The sequence below is a fragment of the Somniosus microcephalus genome, chromosome 28 (genome assembly GCF_052327205.1).
Source record: "Somniosus microcephalus isolate GS21.2 chromosome 28, FLI_Smic_1.0, whole genome shotgun sequence".
In the NCBI taxonomy this organism is placed as follows: domain Eukaryota; kingdom Metazoa; phylum Chordata; class Chondrichthyes; order Squaliformes; family Somniosidae; genus Somniosus; species Somniosus microcephalus.
The window spans coordinates 25,839,159-25,865,840 of NC_141014.1; the positions used below are offsets into that span (position 1 = coordinate 25,839,159).

A 26,682-nucleotide genomic window follows, 5' to 3' on the forward strand; every position below is an offset into this window, starting at 1 on the left:
TGTGTTATAGAGGTGAGCTGTTACCCTGTGTTATAGATGTGAGCTATTACCCTGTGTTATAGAGGTGAGCTATTACCCTGTGTTATAGAGGTGAGCTATTACCCTGTGTTATAGAGCTGAGCTATTACCCTGTGTAAAAGAGGTGAGCTATTGCCCTGTGTTATAGAGGTGAGCTATTACCCTGTGTTATAGAGGTGAGCTATTACCCTGTGTTATAGAGGTGAGCTATTACCCTGTGTTATAGAGGTGAGCTGGTACTCTGTGTTATAGAGGTGAGCTATTGCCCTGTGTTATAGAGGTGAGCTAGCTCCCTGTGTTGTCGAGGTGAGCTGGTGCCCTGTGTTATAGAGGTGAGCTATTACCCTGTGTTATAGAGGTGAGCTGTTACCCTGTGTTATAGAGGTGAGCTGGTACCCTGTGTTATAGAGGTGAGCTGTTACACTGTGTTATAGAGGTGAGCTATTACCCTGTGTTATAGAGGTGAGCTATTACCCTGTGTTATAGAGGTGAGCTGGTGCCCTGTGTTGCAGAGGTGAGCTATTACCCTGTGTTATAGAGGTGAGCTGGTGCCCTGTGTTATAGAGGTGAGCTATTACCCTGTGTTATAGAGGTGAGCTGGTACCCTGTGTTATAGAGATGAGCTGTTACCCTGTGTTATAGAGGTGAGCTATTCCCCTGTGTTATAGAGGTGAGCTTTTACCCTCTGTTACAGAGGTGAGCTGTTACCCTGTGTTATAGAGGTGAGCTATTACACTGTGTTATAGAGGTGAGCTATTACCCTGTGTTATATTAGTGAGCTGTTACCCTGTGTTATAGAGGTGAGCTATTACCCTGTGTTATAGAGGTGAGCTATTACCCTGTGTTATAGAGGTGAGCTGGTGCCCTGTGTTATAGAGGTGAGCTATTACCCTGTGTTATAGAGGTGATCTGTTACCCTGTGTTAAAGAGGTGAGCTATTTCCCTGTGCTTTAGAGGTGAGCTGGTACCCTGTGTTACAGAGGTGAGCTATTACCCTGTTTTATAGAGGTGAGCTATTACCCTGTGTTATAGAGGTGAGCTATTACCCTGTGTTATAGAGGTGAGCTGGTACCCTGTGTTATAGAGGTGAGCTGGTACCCTGTGTTATAGAGATGAGCTGCTACCCTGTGTTATAGAGCTGAGCTATTACCCTGTGTTATAGAGGTGAGCTATTACCCTCTGTTATAGAGGTGAGCTGTTACCCTGTGTTATAGAGGTGAGCTATTACCCTGTGTTATAGAGGTGAGCTGGTACCCTGTGTTATAGAGATGAGCTGTTACCCTGTGTTATAGAGGTGAGCTATTACCCTGTGTTATAGAGGTGAGGTATTACCCTGTGTTATAGGGGTGAGCTATTACCCTGTGTTATAGAGGTGAGCTATTACCCTGTGTTATAGAGGTGAGCTGTTACCCTGTGTTATAGAGGTGAGCGATTACCCTGTGTTATAGAGATGAGCTGCTACCCAGTGTTATAGAGGTGAGCTATTACCCTGTGTTATAGAGGTGAGCCATTACCCTCTGTTATAGAGGTGAGCTGTTACCTGTGTTATAGAGGTGAGCTATTACCCTGTGTTATAGAGGTGAGCTGTTACCCCGTGTTATAGAGGTGAGCTATTACCCTGTGTTATAGAGGTGAGCTGTTACCCTGTGTTATAGAGGCGAGCGATTACCCTGTGTTATAGAGGTGAGCTATTACTCTGTGTTATAGAGGTGAGCTGTTACCCTGTGTTATAGAGGTGAGCTGTTACCCTGTGTTATAGAGGTGAGCTATTACCCTGTGTTATAGAAGTGAGCTATTACCCTGTGTTACAGTGGTGAGCTATTACCCTGTGTTATAGAGGTGAGCTGTTACCCTGTGTTATAGAGGTGAGCTGTTACCCTGTGTTATAGAGGTGAGCTATTACACTGTGTTATAGAGGTGAGCTATTACCCTGTATTATATTAGTGAGCTATTACCCTGTGTTATAGAGGTGAGCTATTACCCTGTGTTATAGAGGTGAGCTATTACCCTGTGTTACAGAGGTGAGCTATTACCCTGTGTTATAGAGGTGAGCTATTACCGTGTGTTATAGAGGTGAGCTGTTACCCTGTGTTATAGAGGTGAGCTGTTACCCTGTGTTATAGAGGTGAGCTATTATCCTGTGTTATAGAGGTGAGCTGTTAACCTGTGTTATAGAGGTGAGCTATTACCCTGTGTTATAGAGGTGAGCTATAACCCTGTGTTATAGAGGTGAGCTGTTAACCTGTGTTATAGAGGTGAGCTATTACCCTGTGTTATAGAGGTGAGCTATTACCCTGTGTTATAGAGGTGAGCTATTGCCCTGTGTTATAGAGATGAGCTAAAACCCTGTGCTATAGAGGTGAGCTGTTACCCTGTGTTATAGAGGTGGGCTATTACCCTGTGTTATAGAGGTGAGCTATTACCCTGTGTTATAGAGGTGAGCTGTTACCCTGTGTTTTAGAGGTGAGCAATTACCCTGTGTTATAGAGGTGAGCTATTGCCCTGTGTTATAGAGGTGAGCTATTACCCTGTGTTATAGAGGTGAGCTGTTACCCTGTGTTATAGAGGTGGGCTATTACTCTGTGTTATAGAGGTGAGCTGTTACCCTGTGTTATAGAGGTGAGCTATTACCCTGTGTTATAGAGGTGAGCTATTACCCTGTGTTAGAGAGGTGAGCTGTTAACCTGTGTTATAGAGGTGAGCTATTACCCTGTGTTATAGAGGTGAGCTGTTACCCTGTGTTATAGAGGTGAGCTATTACCCTGTGTTATAGAGGTGAGCTGTTACCCTGTGTTATAGAGGTGAGCTATTACCCTGTATTATAGAGGTGAGCTGTTACCCTGTGTTATAGAGGTGAGCTGTTACCCTGTGGTATAGAGGTGAGCTATTACCCTGTGTTATAGAGGTGAGCTATTACCCTGTGTTATAGAGGTGAGCTGTTACCCTGTGTTATAGAGGTGAGCTATTACCCTGTGTTATAGAGGTGAGCTGTTATCCTGTGTTATGGAGGTGAGCTGTTACCCTGTGTTATAGAGGTGAGCTATTACCCTGTGTTATAGAGGTGAGCTAATACCCTGTGTTATGGAGGTGAGCTATTACCATATGTTATAGAGGTGAGCATTTACACCGTGTTATACAGGTGAGCTATTACTCTGTGTTTATGGGTGAGCTGTTACCCTGTGTTATACAGATGAGCTATTACCCTATGTTATAGAGGTGAGCTGTTACCCTGTGTTGTAGAGATGAGCTGTTACCCTGTGTTATAGAGGTGAGCTGTTACCCTGTGTTATAGTGGTGAGCTATTACCCTGTGTTATAGACGTGAGCTGTTACCCTGTTATAGAGGTGAGCTGTTACCCTGTGTTATAGAGGTGAGCTTTTACCCTGTGTTATAGAAGTGAGCTATTACCCTGTGTTATAGAGGTGAGCTATTCCCCTGTGTTATAGAGGTGAGCTATTAACCTGTGTTATAGAGGTGAGCTGTTACCTTGTGTTATAGAGGTGAGCTGTTACCCTGTTATAGAGGTGAGCTATTACGCTGTGTTTTTGAGGTGAGCTATTACCCTGTGTTATGGAGGTGAGCTGTTACCTTGTGTTATAGAGGTGAGCTGTTACCCTGTTATGGAGGTGAGCTATTACCCTGTGTTATAGAGGTGAGTTATTACCCTGTGTTATAGAGGTGAGCTATTACCCTGTGTTATACAGGTGGGCTATTGCCCTGTGTTATGGAGGTGAGCTATTACCCTGTGTTATACAGGTGAGTTATTACCCTTTGTTATAGAGGTGAGCTATTACCCACGTTATACAGGTGAGCTATTGCCCTGTGTTATAGAGGTGAGCTATTACCCTGTGTTATAGAGATGAACTGTTAACCTGTGTTATCGAGGTGAGATGTTACCCTGTGTTATTGAGGTGAGCTATTACCCTGTGTTATAGAGGTGAGCTATTACCCTGTGTTATAGAGGTGAGCTATTACCCTGTGCTTTACAGGTGAGTTATTACCCTGTGTTATAGAGGTGAGGCATTACCCTGTGCTATACAGGTGAGCTGTTGCCCTCTTTTACAGAGGTGAGCTATTACCCTGTGTTATTGAGGTGAACTATTACCCTGTGTTATTGAGGTGAGCTATTACCCTGTGTTATAGAGGTGTGCTATTACCCTGTGTTATAGAGGTGAGCTATTACCGTGTGTTATAGAGGTGAGCTATTACCCTGTGTTATAGAGGTGAGCTATTACCCTGTGTTATAGTGGTGAGCTGTTACCCTGTGTTATAGAGGTGAGCTGTTACCCTGTGTTATTGAGGTGAGCTATTACCCTGTGTTATTGAGGTGAGCTGTCACCCTGTGTTATAGAGGTGAGCTGTTACCCTGTGTTATAGAGGTGAGCTGTTACCCTGTGTTATACAGGTGAGCTATTACCCTGTGTTATAGAGCGGAGCTATTACCCTGTGTTATAGAGGTGAGCTATTACCCTGTGCGGTAGAGGTGAGCTGATGCCCTGTGTTATAGAGGCGGGCTATTACCCTGTGTTATAGAGGTGAGCTGTTACCCTGTGTTATAGAGGTGAGCTATTACCCTGTGTTATAGAGGTCAGCTGTTACCTTGTGTTATAGAGGTGAGCTATTACCCTGTGTTATAGAGGTGAGCTATTACCCTGTGTTATAGAGGTGAGCTGGTACCCTGTGTTATAGAGGTGAGCTGGTTCCCTGTGTTATAGAGGTGAGCTGTTACCCTGTGTTATAGAGGTGAGCTATTACCCTGTGTTATAGAGGTGAGCTATTACCCTGTGTTATAGAGGTGAGCTGTTACCCTGTGTTATAGAGGTGAGCTATTACCCTGTGTTATAGAGGTGAGCTGTTACCCTGTGTTATAGAGGTGAGCTATTACCCTGTGTTATAGAGGTGAGCTATCATCCTGTGTTATAGAGGTGAGCTATTACCCTGTGCTTTACAGGTGAGTTATTACCCTGTGTTATCGAGGTGAGGTATTACCCTGTGTTATACAGGTGAGCTGTTGCCCTCTGTTACAGAGGTGAGTTATTACCCTGTGTTATTGAGGTGAACTATTACCCTGTGTTATTGAGGTGAGCTATTACCCTGTGTTATAGAGGTGAGCTATTACCCTGTGTTATAGAGGTGAGCTATTACCGTGTGTTATAGAGGTGAGCTATTACCCTGTGTTATAGAGGTGAGCTATTACCCTGTGTTATAGTGGTGAGCTGTTACCCTGTGTTATAGAGGTGAGCTGTTACCCTGTGTTATTGAGGTGAGCTATTACCCCGTGTTATTGAGGTGAGCTGTCACCCTGTGTTATAGAGGTGAGCTGTTACACTGTGTTATAGAGGTGAGCTGTTACCCTGTGTTATACAGGTGAGCTATTACCCTGTGTTATAGAGGTGAGCTATTACCCTGTGTTATAGAGGTGAGCTATTACCCTGTGCGGTAGAGGTGAGCTGGTGCCCTGTGTTATAGAGGCGAGCTATTACCCTGTGTTATAGAGGTGAGCTGTTACCCTGTGTTATAGAGGTGAGCTATTACCCTGTGTTATAGAGGTCAGCTGTTACCTTGTGTTATAGAGGTGAGCTATTACCCTGTGTTATAGAGGTGAGCTATTACCCTGTGTTATAGAGGTGAGCTGGTACCCTGTGTTATAGAGGTGAGCTGGTTCCCTGTGTTATAGAGGTGAGCTGTTACCCTGTGTTATAGAGGTGAGCTATTATCCTGTGTTATAGAGGTGAGCTATTACCCTGTGTTATAGAGGTGAGCTGTTACCCTGTGTTATAGAGGTGAGCTATTACCCTGTGTTATAGAGGTGAGCTGTTACCCTGTGTTATAGAGGTGAGCTATTACCCTGTGTTATAGAGGTGAGCTATTACCCTGTGTTATAGAGGCGAGCTATTACCCTGTTTTATAGAGGTGAGCTGTTACCCTGTGTTATAGAGGTGAGCTATTACCCTGTATTATAGAGATGAGCTGTTACCCTGTGTTCTTGAGGTGAGCTGTTACCCTGTGTTATAGAGGTGAGCTATTACCCTGTGTTATAGAGGTGAGCTGGTACGCTGTGTTATACAGGTGAGCTATTACCCTGTGTTATAGAGGTGAGCTATTACCCTGTGTTATAGAGGTGAGCTATTACCCTGTGTTATCGAGGTGTGCTGGTACCCTGTGTTATAGAGGTGAGCTATTACCCTGTGTTATAGAGGTGAGCTATTACCCTGTGTTATAGAGGTGAGCTGGTGCCCTGTGTTATATAGGTGAGCTGGTGCCCTGTGTTATAGAGGTGAGCTATTACCCTGTGTTATAGAGGTGAGCTGGTGCCCTGTGTTATAGAGGTGAGCTGTTACCCTGTGTTATAGAGGTGAGCTATTACCCTGTGTTATAGAGGTGAGCTGGTACCCTGTGTTATAGAGGTGAGCTATTACCCTGTGTTATAGAGGTGAGCTGGTGCCCTGTGTTATAGAGGTGAGCTGGTACCCTATGTGAAAGAGGTGAGCTGGTGCCCTGTGTTATAGAGGTGAGCTATTACCCTGTGTTATAGAGATGAGCTGGTACCCTGTATTATAGAGGTGAGCTGGTGCCCTGTGTTATAGAGGTGAGCTATTACCCTGTGTTATAGAGGTGAGCTATTACCCTGTGTTATCGAGGTGAGCTATTACCCTGTGTTATACAGGTGAGCTGTTACCCTGTGTTATAGAGGTGAGCTGGTGCCCTGTGTTATAGAGGTGAGCTATTACCCTGTTTTATAGAGGTGAGCTAATACCCTGTGTTATAGAGGTGAGCTATTACCCTGTGTTATAGAGGTGAGCTGGTACCCTGCGTTATAGATGTGAGCTGGTACCCTGTGTTATTGAGGTGAGCTGGTGCCCTGTGTTATAGAGGTGAGCAATTACTCTGTGTTATAGAGGTGAGCTATTACCTTGTCTTATAGAGGTGAGCTATTACCCTGTGTTATAGAGGTGAGCTGGTACCCTGTGTTATAGAGGTGAGCTATTACCCTGTGTTATAGAGGTGAGCTATTACCCTGTGTTATAGAGGTGAGGTATTACCCTGTGTTATACAGGTGAGCTGTTGCCCTCTGTTACAGAGGTGAGTTATTACCCTGTGTTATTGAGGTGAACTATTACCCTGTGTTATTGAGGTGAGCTATTACCCTGTGTTATAGAGGTGAGCTATTACCCTGTGTTATAGAGGTGAGCTATTACCGTGTGTTATAGAGGTGAGCTATTACCCTGTGTTATAGAGGTGAGCTATTACCCTGTGTTATAGTGGTGAGCTGTTACCCTGTGTTATAGAGGTGAGCTGTTACCCTGTGTTATTGAGGTGAGCTATTACCCCGTGTTATTGAGGTGAGCTGTCACCCTGTGTTATAGAGGTGAGCTGTTACACTGTGTTATAGAGGTGAGCTGTTACCCTGTGTTATACAGGTGAGCTATTACCCTGTGTTATAGAGGTGAGCTATTACCCTGTGTTATAGAGGTGAGCTATTACCCTGTGCGGTAGAGGTGAGCTGGTGCCCTGTGTTATAGAGGCGAGCTATTACCCTGTGTTATAGAGGTGAGCTGTTACCCTGTGTTATAGAGGTGAGCTATTACCCTGTGTTATAGTTGTCAGCTGTTACCTTGTGTTATAGAGGTGAGCTATTACCCTGTGTTATAGAGGTGAGCTATTACCCTGTGTTATAGAGGTGAGCTGGTACCCTGTGTTATAGAGGTGAGCTGGTTCCCTGTGTTATAGAGGTGAGCTGTTACCCTGTGTTATAGAGGTGAGCTATTATCCTGTGTTATAGAGGTGAGCTATTACCCTGTGTTATAGAGGTGAGCTGTTACCCTGTGTTATAGAGGTGAGCTATTACCCTGTGTTATAGAGGTGAGCTGTTACCCTGTGTTATAGAGGTGAGCTATTACCCTGTGTTATAGAGGTGAGCTATTACCCTGTGTTATAGAGGCGAGCTATTACCCTGTTTTATAGAGGTGAGCTGTTACCCTGTGTTATAGAGGTGAGCTATTACCCTGTATTATAGAGATGAGCTGTTACCCTGTGTTCTTGAGGTGAGCTGTTACCCTGTGTTATAGAGGTGAGCTATTACCCTGTGTTATAGAGGTGAGCTGGTACGCTGTGTTATACAGGTGAGCTATTATCCTGTGTTATAGAGGTGAGCTATTACCCTGTGTTATAGAGGTGAGCTATTACCCTGTGTTATCGAGGTGAGCTGGTACCCTGTGTTATAGAGGTGAGCTATTACCCTGTGTTATAGAGGTGAGCTATTACCCTGTGTTATAGAGGTGAGCTGGTGCCCTGTGTTATATAGGTGAGCTGGTGCCCTGTGTTATAGAGGTGAGCTATTACCCTGTGTTATAGAGGTGAGCTGGTGCCCTGTGTTATAGAGGTGAGCTGTTACCCTGTGTTATAGAGGTGAGCTATTACCCTGTGTTATAGAGGTGAGCTGGTACCCTGTGTTATAGAGGTGAGCTATTACCCTGTGTTATAGAGGTGAGCTGGTGCCCTGTGTTATAGAGGTGAGCTGGTACCCTATGTGAAAGAGGTGAGCTGGTGCCCTGTGTTATAGAGGTGAGCTATTACCCTGTGTTATAGAGATGAGCTGGTACCCTGTATTATAGAGGTGAGCTGGTGCCCTGTATTATAGAGGTGAGCTATTACCCTGTGTTATAGAGGTGAGCTATTACCCTGTGTTATCGAGGTGAGCTATTACCCTGTGTTATACAGGTGAGCTGTTACCCTGTGTTATAGAGGTGAGCTGGTGCCCTGTGTTATAGAGGTGAGCTATTACCCTGTTTTATAGAGGTGAGCTAATACCCTGTGTTATAGAGGTGAGCTATTACCCTGTGTTATAGAGGTGAGCTGGTACCCTGCGTTATAGATGTGAGCTGGTACCCTGTGTTATTGAGGTGAGCTGGTGCCCTGTGTTATAGAGGTGAGCAATTACTCTGTGTTATAGAGGTGAGCTATTACCTTGTCTTATAGAGGTGAGCTATTACCCTGTGTTATAGAGGTGAGCTGGTACCCTGTGTTATAGAGGTGAGCTATTACCCTGTGTTATAGAGGTGAGCTATTACCCTGTGTTATAGAGGTGAGCTATTACCCTGTGTTATACAGGTGAGTTATTACCCTTTGTTATAGAGGTGAGCTATTACCCACGTTATACAGGTGAGCTATTGCCCTGTGTTATAGAGGTGAGCTATTACCCTGTGTTATAGAGATGAACTGTTAACCTGTGTTATCGAGGTGAGATGTTACCCTGTTATGGAGGTGAGCTATTACCCTGTGTTATAGAGGTGAGTTATTACCCTGTGTTATAGAGGTGAGCTATTACCCTGTGTTATACAGGTGAGCTATTGCCCTGTGTTATGGAGGTGAGCTATTACCCTGTGTTATACAGGTGAGTTATTACCCTTTGTTATAGAGGTGAGCTATTACCCACGTTATACAGGTGAGCTATTGCCCTGTGTTATAGAGGTGAGCTATTACCCTGTGTTATAGAGATGAACTGTTAACCTGTGTTATCGAGGTGAGATGTTACCCTGTGTTATTGAGGTGAGCTATTACCCTGTGTTATAGAGGTGAGCTATTACCCTGTGTTATAGAGGTGAGCTATTACCCTGTGCTTTACAGGTGAGTTATTACCCTGTGTTATAGAGGTGAGGCATTACCCTGTGCTATACAGGTGAGCTGTTGCCCTCTTTTACAGAGGTGAGCTATTACCCTGTGTTATTGAGGTGAACTATTACCCTGTGTTATTGAGGTGAGCTATTACCCTGTGTTATAGAGGTGTGCTATTACCCTGTGTTATAGAGGTGAGCTATTACCGTGTGTTATAGAGGTGAGCTATTACCCTGTGTTATAGAGGTGAGCTATTACCCTGTGTTATAGTGGTGAGCTGTTACCCTGTGTTATAGAGGTGAGCTGTTACCCTGTGTTATTGAGGTGAGCTATTACCCTGTGTTATTGAGGTGAGCTGTCACCCTGTGTTATAGAGGTGAGCTGTTACCCTGTGTTATAGAGGTGAGCTGTTACCCTGTGTTATACAGGTGAGCTATTACCCTGTGTTATAGAGCGGAGCTATTACCCTGTGTTATAGAGGTGAGCTATTACCCTGTGCGGTAGAGGTGAGCTGATGCCCTGTGTTATAGAGGCGGGCTATTACCCTGTGTTATAGAGGTGAGCTGTTACCCTGTGTTATAGAGGTGAGCTATTACCCTGTGTTATAGAGGTCAGCTGTTACCTTGTGTTATAGAGGTGAGCTATTACCCTGTGTTATAGAGGTGAGCTATTACCCTGTGTTATAGAGGTGAGCTGGTACCCTGTGTTATAGAGGTGAGCTGGTTCCCTGTGTTATAGAGGTGAGCTGTTACCCTGTGTTATAGAGGTGAGCTATTACCCTGTGTTATAGAGGTGAGCTATTACCCTGTGTTATAGAGGTGAGCTGTTACCCTGTGTTATAGAGGTGAGCTATTACCCTGTGTTATAGAGGTGAGCTGTTACCCTGTGTTATAGAGGTGAGCTATTACCCTGTGTTATAGAGGTGAGCTATCATCCTGTGTTATAGAGGTGAGCTATTACCCTGTGCTTTACAGGTGAGTTATTACCCTGTGTTATAGAGGTGAGGTATTACCCTGTGTTATACAGGTGAGCTGTTGCCCTCTGTTACAGAGGTGAGTTATTACCCTGTGTTATTGAGGTGAACTATTACCCTGTGTTATTGAGGTGAGCTATTACCCTGTGTTATAGAGGTGAGCTATTACCCTGTGTTATAGAGGTGAGCTATTACCGTGTGTTATAGAGGTGAGCTATTACCCTGTGTTATAGAGGTGAGCTATTACCCTGTGTTATAGTGGTGAGCTGTTACCCTGTGTTATAGAGGTGAGCTGTTACCCTGTGTTATTGAGGTGAGCTATTACCCCGTGTTATTGAGGTGAGCTGTCACCCTGTGTTATAGAGGTGAGCTGTTACACTGTGTTATAGAGGTGAGCTGTTACCCTGTGTTATACAGGTGAGCTATTACCCTGTGTTATAGAGGTGAGCTATTACCCTGTGTTATAGAGGTGAGCTATTACCCTGTGCGGTAGAGGTGAGCTGGTGCCCTGTGTTATAGAGGCGAGCTATTACCCTGTGTTATAGAGGTGAGCTGTTACCCTGTGTTATAGAGGTGAGCTATTACCCTGCGTTATAGAGGTCAGCTGTTACCTTGTGTTATAGAGGTGAGCTATTACCCTGTGTTATAGAGGTGAGCTATTACCCTGTGTTATAGAGGTGAGCTGGTACCCTGTGTTATAGAGGTGAGCTGGTTCCCTGTGTTATAGAGGTGAGCTGTTACCCTGTGTTATAGAGGTGAGCTATTATCCTGTGTTATAGAGGTGAGCTATTACCCTGTGTTATAGAGGTGAGCTGTTACCCTGTGTTATAGAGGTGAGCTATTACCCTGTGTTATAGAGGTGAGCTGTTACCCTGTGTTATAGAGGTGAGCTATTACCCTGTGTTATAGAGGTGAGCTATTACCCTGTGTTATAGAGGCGAGCTATTACCCTGTTTTATAGAGGTGAGCTGTTACCCTGTGTTATAGAGGTGAGCTATTACCCTGTATTATAGAGATGAGCTGTTACCCTGTGTTCTTGAGGTGAGCTGTTACCCTGTGTTATAGAGGTGAACTATTACCCTGTGTTATAGAGGTGAGCTGGTACGCTGTGTTATACAGGTGAGCTATTACCCTGTGTTATAGAGGTGAGCTATTACCCTGTGTTATAGAGGTGAGCTATTACCCTGTGTTATCGAGGTGAGCTGGTACCCTGTGTTATAGAGGTGAGCTATTACCCTGTGTTATAGAGGTGAGCTATTACCCTGTGTTATAGAGGTGAGCTGGTGCCCTGTGTTATATAGGTGAGCTGGTGCCCTGTGTTATAGAGGTGAGCTATTACCCTGTGTTATAGAGGTGAGCTGGTGCCCTGTGTTATAGAGGTGAGCTGTTACCCTGTGTTATAGAGGTGAGCTATTACCCTGTGTTATAGAGGTGAGCTGGTACCCTGTGTTATAGAGGTGAGCTATTACCCTGTGTTATAGAGGTGAGCTGGTGCCCTGTGTTATAGAGGTGAGCTGGTACCCTATGTGAAAGAGGTGAGCTGGTGCCCTGTGTTATAGAGGTGAGCTATTACCCTGTGTTATAGAGATGAGCTGGTACCCTGTATTATAGAGGTGAGCTGGTGCCCTGTGTTATAGAGGTGAGCTATTACCCTGTGTTATAGAGGTGAGCTATTACCCTGTGTTATCGAGGTGAGCTATTACCCTGTGTTATACAGGTGAGCTGTTACCCTGTGTTATAGAGGTGAGCTGGTGCCCTGTGTTATAGAGGTGAGCTATTACCCTGTTTTATAGAGGTGAGCTAATACCCTGTGTTATAGAGGTGAGCTATTACCCTGTGTTATAGAGGTGAGCTGGTACCCTGCGTTATAGATGTGAGCTGGTACCCTGTGTTATAGAGGTGAGCTGGTGCCCTGTGTTATAGAGGTGAGCAATTACTCTGTGTTATAGAGGTGAGCTATTACCTTGTCTTATAGAGGTGAGCTATTACCCTGTGTTATAGAGGTGAGCTGGTACCCTGTGTTATAGAGGTGAGCTATTACCCTGTGTTATAGAGGTGAGCTATTACCCTGTGTTATAGAGGTGAGCTATTACCCTGTGTTATAGAGGTGAGCTATTACCCTGTGTTATAGAGGTGAGCTATTACCCTGTGTTATAGAGGTGAGCTGGTGCCCTGTGTTGTAGAGGTGAGCTATTACCCTGTGTTATAGAGGTGAGCTGTTACCCTGTGTTATTGAGGTGAGCTGGTACCCTGTGTTATAGAGGTGAGCTGTTACCCTGTGTTATCGAGGTGAGCTATTACCCTGTCTTATAGAGGTGAGCTATTACCCTGTGTTTTCGAGGTGAGCTATTACCCTGTGTTATAGAGGTGAGCTATTACCCTGTGTTATAAAGGTGAGCTATTACCCTGTGTTATAGAGGTGAGCTATTACCCTGTGTTATAGAGGTGAGCTGGTGCCCTGTGTTATAGAGGTGAGCTATTACCCTGTGTTATAGATGTGAGCTGTTACCCTGTGTTATAGAGTTGAGCTGGTACCCTGTGTTATAGAGGTGAGCTGTTACCCTGTGTTATAGAGGTGAGCTATTACCCTGTGTTATAGAGGTGGGCTATTACCCTGTGTTATAGAGGTGAGCTGGTGCCCTGTGTTATAGAGGTGAGCTATTACCCTGTGTTATAGAGGTGAGCTGGTACACTGTGTTATAGAGGTGAGCTGGTACCCTGTGTTATAGAGGTGAGCTGGTACCCTGTGTTATAGAGGTGAGCTATTACCCTGTGTTGCAGAGGTGAGCTGGTGCCCTGTGTTATAGAGGTGAGCTATTACCCTATGTTATAGAGGTGAGCTATTACCCTGTGTTATAGAGGTGAGCTATTACCCTGTGTTATAGAGGTGAGCTGGTACCCTGTGTTATAGAGGTGAGCTTTTACCCTGTTTTATACAGGTGAGCTATTACCCTGTGTTATAGAGGTGAGCTATTACCCTTTGTTATAGAGGTGAGTTGGTACCCTGTGTTATAGAGATGAGCTGTTACCCTGTGTTATAGAGGTGAGCTATTACCCTGTGTTATAGAGGTGAGCTATTACCCTGTGTTATAGAGGTGAGCTGGTACCCTGTGTTATAGAGATGAGCTGCTACCCTGTGTTATAGAGGTGAGCTATTACCCTGTGTTATAGAGGTGAGCTATTACCCTCTGTTATAGAGGTGAGCTGTTACCCTGTGTTATAGAGGTGAGCTATTACCCTGTGTTATAGAGGTGAGCTGGTACCCTGTGTTATAGAGATGAGCTGTTACCCTGTGTTATAGAGGTGAGCTATTACCCTGTGTTATAGAAGTGAGGTATTACCCTGTGTTATAGAGGTGAGCGATTACCCTGTGTTATAGAGGTGAGCTGTTACCCTGTGTTATAGAGGTGAGCTATTACCCTGTGTTATAGAGGTGAGCTGTTACCCTGTGTTATAGAGGTGAGCTGTTACCCTGTGTTATAGAGGTGAGCTGTTACCCTGTGTTATAGAGGTGAGCTATTACCCTGTGTTATAGAAGTGAGCTATTACCCTGTGTTACAGTGGTGAGCTATTACCCTGTGTTATAGAGGTGAGCTGTTACCCTGTGTTATAGAGGTGAGCTGTTACCCTGTGTTATAGAGGTGAGCTATTACACTGTGTTATAGAGGTGAGCTATTACCCTGTGTTATATTAGTGAGCTATTACCCTGTGTTATAGAGGTGAGCTATTACCCTATGTTATAGATGTGAGCTATTACCCTGTGTTACAGAGGTGAGCTATTACCCTGTGTTATAGAGGTGAGCTATTACCGTGTGTTATAGAGGTGAGCTGTTACCCTGTGTTATAGAGGTGAGCTGTTACCCTGTGTTATAGAGTTGAGCTATTACCCTGTGTTATAGAGGTGAGCTGTTAACCTGTGTTATAGAGGTGAGCTATTACCCTGTGTTATAGAGGTGAGCTATTACCCTGTGTTATAGAGGTGAGCTATTGCCCTGTGTTATAGAGATGAGCTAAAACCCTGTGCTATAGAGGTGAGCTGTTACCCTGTGTTATAGAGGTGGGCTATTACCCTGTGTTATAGAGGTGAGCTATTACCCTGTGTTATAGAGGTGAGCTGGTACACTGTGTTATAGAGGTGAGCTGGTACCCTGTGTTATAGAGGTGAGCTGGTACCCTGTGTTATAGAGGTGAGCTATTACCCTGTGTTGCAGAGGTGAGCTGGTGCCCTGTGTTATAGAGGTGAGCTATTACCCTATGTTATAGAGGTGAGCTATTACCCTGTGTTATAGAGGTGAGCTATTACCCTGTGTTATAGAGGTGAGCTGGTACCCTGTGTTATAGAGGTGAGCTATTACCCTGTTTTATACAGGTGAGCTATTACCCTGTGTTATAGAGGTGAGCTATTACCCTTTGTTATAGAGGTGAGTTGGTACCCTGTGTTATAGAGATGAGCTGTTACCCTGTGTTATAGAGGTGAGCTATTACCCTGTGTTATAGAGGTGAGCTATTACCCTGTGTTATAGAGGTGAGCTGGTACCCTGTGTTATAGAGATGAGCTGCTACCCTGTGTTATAGAGGTGAGCTATTACCCTGTGTTATAGAGGTGAGCTATTACCCTCTGTTATAGAGGTGAGCTGTTACCCTGTGTTATAGAGGTGAGCTATTACCCTGTGTTATAGAGGTGAGCTATTACCCTGTGTTATAGAAGTGAGGTATTACCCTGTGTTATAGAGGTGAGCTATTACCCTGTGTTATAGAGGTGAGCTATTACCCTGTGTTATAGAGGTGAGCTGTTACCCTGTGTTATAGAGGTGAGCGATTACCCTGTGTTATAGAGATGAGCTGCTACCCAGTGTTATAGAGGTGAGCTATTACCCTGTGTTATAGAGGTGAGCCATTACCCTCTGTTATAGAGGTGAGCTGTTACCTGTGTTATAGAGGTGAGCTATTACCCTGTGTTATAGAGGTGAGCTGTTACCCTGAGTTATAGAGGTGAGCTATTACCCTGTGTTATAGAGGTGAGCTGTTACCCTGTGTTATAGAGGTGAGCTATTACCCTGTGTTATAGAGGTGAGCTGTTACCCTGTGTTATAGAGGTGAGCTGTTACCCTGTGTTATAGAGGTGAGCTGTTACCCTGTGTTATAGAGGTGAGCTATTACCCTGTGTTATAGAAGTGAGCTATTACCCTGTGTTACAGTGGTGAGCTATTACCCTGTGTTATAGAGGTGAGCTGTTACCCTGTGTTATAGAGGTGAGCTGTTACCCTGTGTTATAGAGGTGAGCTATTACCCTGTGTTATACAGGTGAGCTGGTGCCCTGTGTTATAGAGGTGAGCTGGTGCCCTGTGTTATAGAGGTGAGCTGGTGCCCTGTGTTATAGAGGTGAGCTGGTGCCCTGTGTTATACAGGTGAGCTATTACCCTGTGTTATAGAGGTGAGCTATTACCCTGTGTTATTGAGGTGAGCTATTACCCTGTGTTATAGAGGTGATCTATTACCCTGTGTTATACAGGTGATCTGGTGCCCTGTGTTATAGAGGTGAGCTATTTCCCTGTGTTATAGAGGTGAGCTGGTGCCCTGTGTTATAGAGGTGAGCTATTACCCTGTGTTATAGAGGTTAGCTGGTGCCCTGTGTTATAGAGGTGAGCTGGTACCCTGTGTTATAGAGGTGAGCTATTACCCTGTGTTATAGAGGTGAGCTGGTGCCCTCTGGTAGAACGGTGATGCTGAACTTTATCAGGCTTCAAGTAGCCCAGGGATTCATCATCATAATGTATGATTCCAGAAACCATTTTAACGTCCATGATGTCTCTATTCAACAGGCACTGAAGGTTCGTGACGAGGCCCAGACCGTTTATGCTCAAAGCTTGCTCGATAACAGTAGGTATCGGAGACAGATTTGGACAATGGAGGAGAAGACGGACAGCCTTCAAATGGGGCTGACAAAGAAAGAAGGGGAGCTTGCCGCCCTGAATTCCCAGCTGCAGCAACTGAAAAGCGGCAACCACAGTGGGGACTACCTGGATTTCTGTGTAAATCTCTTACAACAATCTTTAAAGAAAGAACTTGCATTTGTATAGCGCCTTTCATGTCCTGAGGGTGCTCCACAGCCAATGAATGATTTTTGAAGTGTAGTCGCTGCTGTTATGCAGGCAAATGTGGCAACCATTTTGCGTACAGCAAGGTCCCAAAAACAGAATTGAGATCAATGACCAGTTATATAGGGTTACATCGAGCCTGCAGCATAGAAAGAGACAATTCAGCCCAACCGGTCCATGCCGGTGTTTACCCTCCACATGAGCCTCCACTCAACCCTCTTCATCTCACCCTATCAGCACAACCTTCTATTTCTTTCTCCCTCATGTCCTTATCCAGCTTCCCCTTAAATGCATCGATACTATTCGCCTCAACTGCCCCACATTGTGGCGAGTTCCACATTCTAACCACTTATAACATGTTAATCCGTTTCTAGTGATTTTTGGGTGAAGGATAAATATCGGCCAGCACACCAGGAGACCTCCCTGCTCTTCTTCAAAAAATTTTCCAAGCGACCTAAATGGGAGCTTAGATTTAGGTGCTCATATTCTCGGGTGGGATTCGCACTTACAACCTTACTGACGTACAAGAGGCGAGAGTGCTACCCACTGAGCCATAGCTGGAATATGAATTGTAGGCATCCTAATGTGCTCGCTGAAGTTAGCTTGCTTAGTGCAGGAATTAAAGCTGGGGCCTTCTGATCTGGGTGGCCCACTACCAAGCCAGGTGGTGCCTTTAACCACTCGGGGAACGGTAGCATAGTGGCTATATTACTGGAGCTGATCGGAGCTCGATCAGCGCCGATGGACGGGTCACATTGTCTGCATGCCCGATACGAGACTGCCAAAACAAGCGCTCTACTCGAAGCTCCGACACGGCAAGAGAGCCCCAGGTGGGCAGAGGAAACACTTCAAGGACACCCTCAAAGCCTCCTTGAAAAAGTGTAACATCCCCACCGACACCTGGGAATCCCTGGCCCAAGACCGCACAAAGTGGAGGAGAAGCATCTGGGAAGGCGCCAAACACCTCGAGTCTCTTCGCCGGGAGCAAGCGGAAGCCAAGCGCAGGCAGTGCAAGGAGTGCACGTCAACCCAAGCACCCCACCCACCCGCCCCTTCAACCACCGTCTGCCCCACCTGTGACAGAGACTGCAGGGTCCCGCATTGGACTCATCAGTCACCTGAGAACTTATTTTTAATGTGGAAGCAAGTCATCCTCGGTTCCGAGGGACTGCCTAAGAAGAAGAAGATTACTGGACTCGTAATCCAAAGGCCTGGGCTAATGATCCATGAGACAAGAGTTCAGATCCCACCAGGGCAGCTGGGGAATTTAAATAGAGCTAATTAAATAAATCTGGAATTTAAAAGAATTAGTGTCAGTAATGATAATCCATCTGGCATCCTTACCATCCTATGTACCCACAGCAATGTGGTTGACTCTTAACTGCCCTTTGAAATGGCCTAGTTGTCTCAAACTGCTGTGACATACCACATGACTGCAGTGGTTCAAGAAGGCGGCTCATTACCACCTTCTGAAGTGCAATTAGGGATGGGCAATAAATGCTGGCCTTGCCAGTGATGCCCACATCCAATGAATTAAAAAAAAAAAAACTCAGGGGCAACCTAGCGGATGATGCTTGCTTGATCAGAGTGCGGTAAAGGACAGCAAGGTGACTAATCTCAACCCAGTTGACACGCATCTTCTTTGATTCTTCAGAGTTCACTGAAACTGAACAGCTGCTTCATTGGCCCTGAGGACTGGAACAGTGCAAACCAAGAACAAGACACAACAGTTCCAACTTGCTCATTCAGCAGACGGAATTGCGTGAAGGTATGGAATTCCAGGTCTGGACTATTCAAGAGTGGGTTCTTCACTGGTCTCCCCATATTATGCCCATCCATCTCCTCCACCATCAAGGACATTCAGACTGGATTTCTGGTTGACACAATGGGTGGAAAGGACCATTCCGAAGCCCACACAAAAGTTGTAAATAGATTGATGATCCCACCTTTGGCTGAATGAAAGTGTTGGGATCAGGTTCTGGAATCAGTCCCTGGTCTGCACTGAGTTACCTGACCTCAGGCCAGCCAGCTTGGTCGAGTAAAGATAGAGTAAACAGCCAGAATTTCACTCCCTGGTCACTATCCCTGCTTGTAAACACATACGTGTGCGAGTGAGGACCAGGTTGGAAGGACTTGTTGTTCTTTCCTGAGAGCCTCAAAAGTTCCTGAACAGCGTGTCCCGGCCACCTAGTAAAATGATCCTATTTTATCGCCCAAGTCTCTTCCCATCTTCTGAAAGAAGTCACTCATTCTGTAGCACAGGTCTACAAGTCCTGGCAGCTGTCCGGTACTTCACACGTTTGGCTCCGGCAGTTTTCCAGCACTTTAGTCAAGTGGCCATTCCTTATATGTGAACCTACCACCACATCAACTACATCAGAATGACACAGCCACAGAAGGAGGCCATTCGGCCCATCGTGCCTGTGCCGGCTCTTTGAAAGAGCTCCCCAATTAGTCCCACTCCCCCTGCTCTTTCCCCATAGCCCTGCAAATTTCTCCTTTTCAAGTATTTATCCAAATCCCTTTTGAAAGACATTATTGAATCTGCTTCCACCGCCCTTTCAGGCAGTGCATTCCAGATCGTAACAACAAATCATTGCGTAAAAAAAATTCTCCTCGTTTCCCCGACTGGATTTTTTGCCAATTATCTTAAATCTGTGTCGTCTGGTCACCGACCTTCCTGCCAGTGGAAACAGTTTCTCCTTCTTTACTCTATCAAAAATAATTTTGAACACCTCTATTAAATCTCCCCTTAATCTTCTCTTTAAGGAGAACAATCCCAATTTCTCCAGTCTCTCCACATGTCTGAAGTCTCCGGAATCATTCCAGTAAATCTCCTCTGCACCCTCTCTAAGGCCTTGAGTGTCAGTAATGGTGACCCATCTGGCATCCTTATCATCCTTATGTACCCACAGCAATGTGGTTGACTGTTAACTGCCCTTTGAAATGGCCTAGTTGTCTCAAACTGCTGTGACATGCCACATGACTGCAGTGGTTCAAAAAGGTGGCTCACTACCACCTTCTGAAGTGCAATTAGGGATGGGCAATAAATGCTGCTTTCCTAAAGTGTGGTGCCCAGAATTAGATACAATACTCCAGCAGAGGCCTAACCAGTGTTTTATAAAGGTTTACCATGAATTCCTTGCTTTTGTACTCTATGGGGTCGATTTTCATTGACCCGTGGAGTCGGGATTGGAGGCGTGCGGGGGGTTAAAATCCCGAAATCAGGGGTCCCGACCCCATCTCGCACCCAAACCTGTCTCCATGCCAGTTTCAAAGGAGGCGGGTACCCGCCCCGCACTGGGACCCGCCTACCCAAGGCGGGAAGGGATTAGTGCCAATTAACTGCCCGTTAACAGGCAGTTAACAGGCAGTTTTTAGCCTAATCCCTATTTTTAAGGTTGAAGTGTGGGATTCCCGATGGCTCCAAACCACGCCAAGTTAGAGGAGGCGGGCCGTCGGGTTGAAGGACTTGGAGGGGTCGAGATGTCGGTGTTCAGGTGAGTGATGTGTGCATGAGTGCAAAGGTAAGTGTGTTTGGTGTGTCTAAAGTGATTAAAGAAGTTTAAATTACCTTTTCTTACCTTTACAGCCTTCCTTCCTTTAGGTTCCGGGAGTCCCTCATCTCACCAGCACAGAAAGCAGAATGGCTGCGAACTGTCAAAAGTGACAGCCTGCAGCTTTCTGTGCAGGAGAGATTTCTAACTGAGTCTGTGGAGAAAGACTCAGGTTAGAAGTAAGACTGTCAGTGTTTGACAGCTTCAAACAGCTGTGAAACGCTGATATTTCATCTGTCTAAAGCTCTTGACAGATGAAATTTCAGTCTGTGACGTCACCTGTTGCCGGGTGGCCCTTAATTGGCCTGCTGAGCTCGCTGGGCGGGCTCAACAAGATCAATCAAGTTAAAATCGCGTGGGTTGGCCACATCTCGATGGAGGCGGGACTACAACCCCGAAAGTTGTAGTCCCGCCTCCTTTCCGACTTCTGAATGAAAATCACCCCCTATGCCTCTATTAATAAAGCCAAAGATCCCGTATGTATTTTTTAACAGCCTTCTCAACTTGTCCCGCAACCTTCAAATAATTGTGTTTGTGAACCGCTAGGTACATATAGCACCTTTAACATAGTAAACACCCCAAGGCACTTCAGAGAGAGTGTGGTCAAAAAAAGAGTTTTGATGAAACTTTCGAAGGTGGGGAGCGAGGTAGAAAGGGAGAGGGGTTCAGGGAGGGAGTTTCCTGACAGCAAGTCTACGATGGCTGAAGATCAGAAGTGGGCTGCACGAGAGGCCGGAGTCAGATGATCGTAAGACCCATGATGAGGTGTCCGGGCTGGAGGAAGTTGCAGAAGTAGAGAAGCGGGGTGGGGGGGGAGGCCTTGGAGGGAATTGTAAACGAGGAAGAGTGTTTTAAATTCAGTACATTGATGGGTGAAGCAATGGTGGTCGGTGAGAATGGGCGATGGGCGGGTTGTACCAGAGATGAGGGGTTTGACCTATGAGGAAAGGTTGAGCAGGCTGGGCCTATACTCATTGGAGTTTAGAAGAATGAGAGGTGGTCTTATCGAAACATATAAGATACTAAGGGGGCTCGACAGGGTAGATGCAGAGAGGATGTTTCCCCTCATGGGGCAATCTAGAACTCGGGGGCACAATCTCAGAATAAAGGTTCGCACTTTTAGAACTGAGATGAGGAGGAATTTCTTCTCTCAGAGGGTCGTAAATCTGTGGAATTCTCTGCCCCAGAGAGCCGTGGAGGCTGGGTCATTAAATACATTTAAGGTGGAGATAGACAGATTTTTGCAAGATAAGGGAGTGAAGGGTTATGGGGAGTCGGCTGGGAAGTGGCTTTGAGCCCAAGATCAGCCACGATCTTATTGAATGGCGGAGCAGGCTCGAGGGGCCAAGTGGCCGATTCCTGCTCCTGCTCCTATTTCTTATATTCTGATGTTCTTATTTGGTGTGGGGCAGGATGCAGATGACAAATTTGTATAGTTTGAAGGTCATGAAAGCATAGGTGAGGATTTCAGCGGAGCATTGTGGAGGTGGCTGTGAACGGTGTTAATGATGAATAGGACATGAGGCAAGAAGCTCAGTCCAGAACCCTTTAGGTTGTGCGCTGTCTAGTTCCACCTGAATCAGCAGCCAGAAAGAGGATGGCGTCAAGGGCAAGGATATGGGCCTAGAAATTCAGTATAGCCACGTTCGGGGCGCTACAGTCGGGCGGCCACTAAAGTTTGCGCCCGGCGCAAGTTCGCGTCACCTTCGCCGATATTCAGTCGCATCGCCCCAAGAGGTTGCTGCTGCGCTAAAACAGGCGATGCACGACTATCATTAGGCGCTAAGCCGGCGGTCCAGGGCGATACCCCCGAGGGCGGGCGCAGCGCAGGTGCGGCGAGTTGCTGATTGACGGCAGACACTCTGGCGCCAGTCAGCTCTTAAAGGGGGAGGGTGGACTTGTCTGGCTGCCATGCCCTGCGCACTGCAGCCCTGAAGCAAGGCCTGACCAATGCTGGTTCATCAGTTCTACGCCCTGGACCATGGGGAAGCCCGCTATTCTTCCAAATCCCATTGTACGCTCTTGCTGCTTGTCCAGGGTCATGGGGAAGGAGATGTACTGACGTCTCCTTCTGAAAAGGGCATTGTCCACCTGTCGGATGCAGCAATGTACCGCGAACTGGGAGATGTTGGCAATGTCCCCAGTAGCGGATTGGAAGGAGCCGGTGGCATAGAAGTTGAGAGCTACCGTCACCTTCACTGCCACCGACAGAGACGTCCTGCTCCTCAGCTGTGGCTGCAGATCTCTGCGAAGCAGGTGGCAGATCTCAGTGACCACCTCCCTTCTGAATCGCAGCCTCTGAACACACTGCTCCTCAGACATGTTCAGATATGAGAACTGCTGGCGGTATACCCTGGGTGGGTAAGGCCTCCTGTGCCGACACCTGTTGGCCCTTCTCCGTCTGGCCATGACTGGCACTCTCTCACGGCGTCTCTGATCCCTTTGAATGCAATGCATAAAGCCAACGTTTCCACCCATTGTAGCCGCCATTACAGTATATGTGGCGACTCAAGGCTATGGCACTGAAAGTGAAATCCAAGTGCAAAGCTCTGGCCTGAAGCCAGAAGTACCTGTGCGAGCGCTGAGTCAAAGCAGAAAGCTCTCTGCCTTTGTCTCTCACACAGAAGGATTGGCACAAAATGGCTGTCACTTATAATGCAGGAGGAGTCCCCTTTAAATAGCGCCCCCCGCACCCCACAGCGACTGGGAACTGTTCCCCTCTACCAGTCGCTGGGGGCGCCAGGCGCAAAGAAGGGCGGCGCCACTGAAGTTCCGGTTTGGGGCGCACAAAGGGCGTTGCACGATGAAATGACGTCAGGATCTGCGCGCGCAGCTGAGCGCGCGCAAAGACTTTGCGCCGACGCTAAATCTCTAGTGAAGTTGGGGAGAGGCGCAGATCGCGCTGCGCCCGGCCGTTAGCTGCCTAGCGCCCAACATCTCCTCCTCCTAAGGCGCTACCGGCTGGCGCAAGCAACTGAATTTCTAGGCCATGGAGTCTTAAACAGCAATAGGCCTTTCAGCCTGCCGATGGGAGAGCAACCACTTGACTGCCCTTGTGGAACGATCGGTGCATGACCCAGTGAAGAGAACTGAGCATTTACGTTCTCAGTGTCTAAATTCTATCTTTATCTCCTTCCAGAGAATGGAATCATCATCAATCCAAAGAGGGGAGCTTCCAGGTATGGCCCACAAATCACATTAACTACAGCCAGTGGCACGCATGTTAGATGTGAATAGATTTGTTAAGCGCAATGAAAATCTAGGCTGACGCTCCAGTGCAGTACTGAGGGAGCTGCTGCACTGTCGGAGGTGCCGTCTTTTGAATACGACATTAAACTGAGATCCGGTCTGCCTAGTCAGATGGATGTAAAAGATCCCATGGCCACTATTTCGAAGAAGAGCAGGGGGAGTTCTCCCCGGTGTCCTGGGCCAATATTCATCCCTCAATCAACATCACTAAACCAGATTATCTGGTCATTATCACATTGCTGTTTGTGGGAGCTTGCTGTGCGCAAATTGGCTGCTGTTATCCACATTACAACAGTGACCACACCTCAGAAGGACTTCATTGGCTGTAAAGTGCTTCGGGATGTCCTGAGATCATGAAAGGCGCTATAGAAATGCAAGTCTTTCTTTCTTTATCCTGCGATGTGATTATAAACATGCTGGAGTTCCAATATCCTGTGCCACAGAGGGGTAGGATGTGGGTTGGATACAGGAAAGATGCGGATAGGATGCAAGATTGATGTGGGAAGGACGCGGGTAGGATAAAGTTAGAATGGTGGAAGTTTCTGTGAGGGTTGCTGGATGGAGGAGGCTTTCTCCCACAGTACCCATTGCACCTTGTTCCAGAGGTATCTGGGATGTTAGGTGGAGGTGAGGCCATTCCCTCACTGGAAGAGAGAGAAAGTTGGAGGGAACTCCAGGGATGAGGGACTTCAGTTACGTGGGTAGACTGGAGAAGCTGGGGTTGTTCTCCTAGAGCAGAGAAGGTTGAGAGGAGATTTGATAGAGGTGTTCAAAATCATGAGGGGTCTAGATAGAGAGAAACTATTCCCATTGGCGGAAGGGTCAAGAACCAGAGGACACCGATTCAAGGTGATTGGCAGAAGAACCAAAGGCGACATGAGGAAAAACTTTTTTATGCAGCGAGTGGTTAGGATCTGGAATGCACTGCCTGAGAGGGTGGTGGAGGCAGAGTCAGTCACGACTTTCAAAAGGGAATTGGATAAGTACCTGAAAGAAAAACATTTGCATGGCTACGGGGAAAGGGCGGGGGAGTGGGACTAGCTGAGGTGCTCTTGCAGAGAGCCGGCACGGGCTCGACAGGCCGAATGGCCTTCTTCCATGTTGTAACCATTCTATGATTCTATGATTCTATAACTTGCCTAAATGTGGTGCCACTCACTTACCATTGGCAACGAGAAGAGCACTGTGCACAGTTCTGATCTCCAGATTACCAAATGGATATAGAGGCCTTGGAGAAGGTGCAAAACAGATTTACAAGGATAACCCCAGAACTGAGAGGTTATACCTATCAGCAAAGATTGAACAGGCTGGGGCTCTTTCCGCTAGAAAAGAGAAGGCTGGAGAGGAGATGTAGAGAAGATGTTTCAACTTGTGGGGGAGTCCAAAACTAGGGGCCATAAATATAAGACAGTCACTAATAAATCCAATCGGGAATTCAGGAGAAACATCTTTACCCAGAGAGTGGTGAGAATGTGGAACTCGCTGCCACAAGTAGTTAAGGCGAATAGCACAGATGCATTTAAGGGAAAGCTAGAGAAGCACATGAGGGAGAAAGGAATAGAAGGTTACACTGATGGGTGAGATGAAGAGGCTCAGGTGGGATGTAAACACCAGTTAGGCCAAATGGTCTGTTTCTGTGCTGTAATTTTTTTTAATTTTTTCGTTTACAGGATGTGGGCATCGCTGGCAAGGCCAGCATTTATTGCCCATCCCTAGTTGCCCTTGAGAAGGTGGTGGTGAGCCGCTGCAGTCCTTGTGGTGAAGCTACCCCGCACAGTGCTGACTTTGTCGTAGCGGTTTGGTACAACTGAGTGGCTTGTTGGGCCATTTCAGAGTCAATCACATTGCTGTGGGTCTGGAGTCACATATAGGCCAGACCAGGTAAGGGCGGCAGATTGAATTTTTTGAGGAGGTAACAAGGAGGATAGATGAGGGTAGTGCGTTTGATGTAGTGTATATGGACTTTTGATAAGGTTCCACGTGGCAGACTGGTCACAAAGTTAAAAGCCCATGGGATCCAGGGCAAATTGTCAAGTTGGATTCAAAACTGGCTCGGAGACGGGAAGCAGAGGGTAATGGTTGATGGGTGTTTTTGTGACTGGAAGGCTGTTTCCAGTGGGGTTCCGCAGGGCTCAGTACTAGGTCCCTTGCTTTTTGTGGTATATATCAATGATCTAGGCTTGAATATAAGGGGTATGATTAAGAAGTTTGCAGATGATACTAAAATCGGCTGTGTGGTTGATACTAAAGAAGGAAGCTGTAGACTGCAGGAAGATATCAATAAATTGGCCAGGTGGGCAGAACAGTGGCAAATGGAATTCAATCTGGAGAAGAGTGAGGTAATGCATTTGGGGAGGGCTAACAAGGAAAGGGAATACACATTAAATGGTAGGACACTGAGTAGTATAGAGGAACAAAAGGACCTTGGAGTGCACGTCCACAGATCCCCGAAGTTAGCAGGCCAGGTAGATAAGGTGGTTAAGAAGGCATACGGAATGCTTGCCTTTATTAGCCGTGGCATAGAATACAAGAGCAGGGGGGTTATGCTTCAACTGTATAAAATACTAGAGTACTGCGTGCAGTTCTGGTCACCACATTACAGGAAAGATGTGATTGCACTAGAGAGGGTACAGAGGAGATTTACAAGGATGTTGCCAGGAGTAGAGAATCTTAGCTATGAGGAAAGACTGGATAGGCTGGGGTTGTTTTCCTTGGAACAGAGGAGGCTGAGGGGAGACCTCATTGAGGTGTATAAAATTATGAGGGGCCTAGAAAAAGTGGACAGAAAGGACCTATTTCCCTTAGCAGAGGGGTCAAAAACCAGGGGGCACAGATTTAAAGTAATTGGTGGAAGGTTTAGAGAGGATTTGAGGGGAAATTTCTTCACCCAGAGGGTGGTGGGGGTCTGGAACTCACTGCCTGAAAGGGTGGTAGAGGCAGGAACCCTAACCACATTTAAAAAGTACTTGGATGTGCACTTGGGATGCTCTGACATGCAGGGCTACGGGCCAAGAGCTGGGAAGTGGGATTAGGCCGGAAAGCTCTTTGTTGGCCGGCGCGGACACGATGGGCCGAAATAGCCTCCTTACGTGCTGTAACTTTCTATGATTCCATTCCCTAAACGACATTAGTGAACCAGATGGGTTTTGTTTTTTCAAATGACAATCTGGTA

At 46.4% G+C, this 26,682-nt stretch overlaps 1 protein-coding gene across 1 annotated transcript in view; it reads left to right on the top strand.

The window, feature by feature from the left end:
- Positions 1 to 26,682, top strand: part of LOC147099461 (caspase recruitment domain-containing protein 11-like) — a 181,947-nt gene that overhangs the window by 121,824 nt on the left and 33,441 nt on the right. Inside the window, exons 8-10 of the mRNA XM_085969636.1 lie at positions 16,429 to 16,638; positions 18,359 to 18,472; positions 23,401 to 23,440. Coding sequence (XP_085825762.1) covers positions 16,429 to 16,638; positions 18,359 to 18,472; positions 23,401 to 23,440 — 364 coding nt within the window. The remainder of the gene's footprint in view (positions 1 to 16,428; positions 16,639 to 18,358; positions 18,473 to 23,400; positions 23,441 to 26,682) is intronic.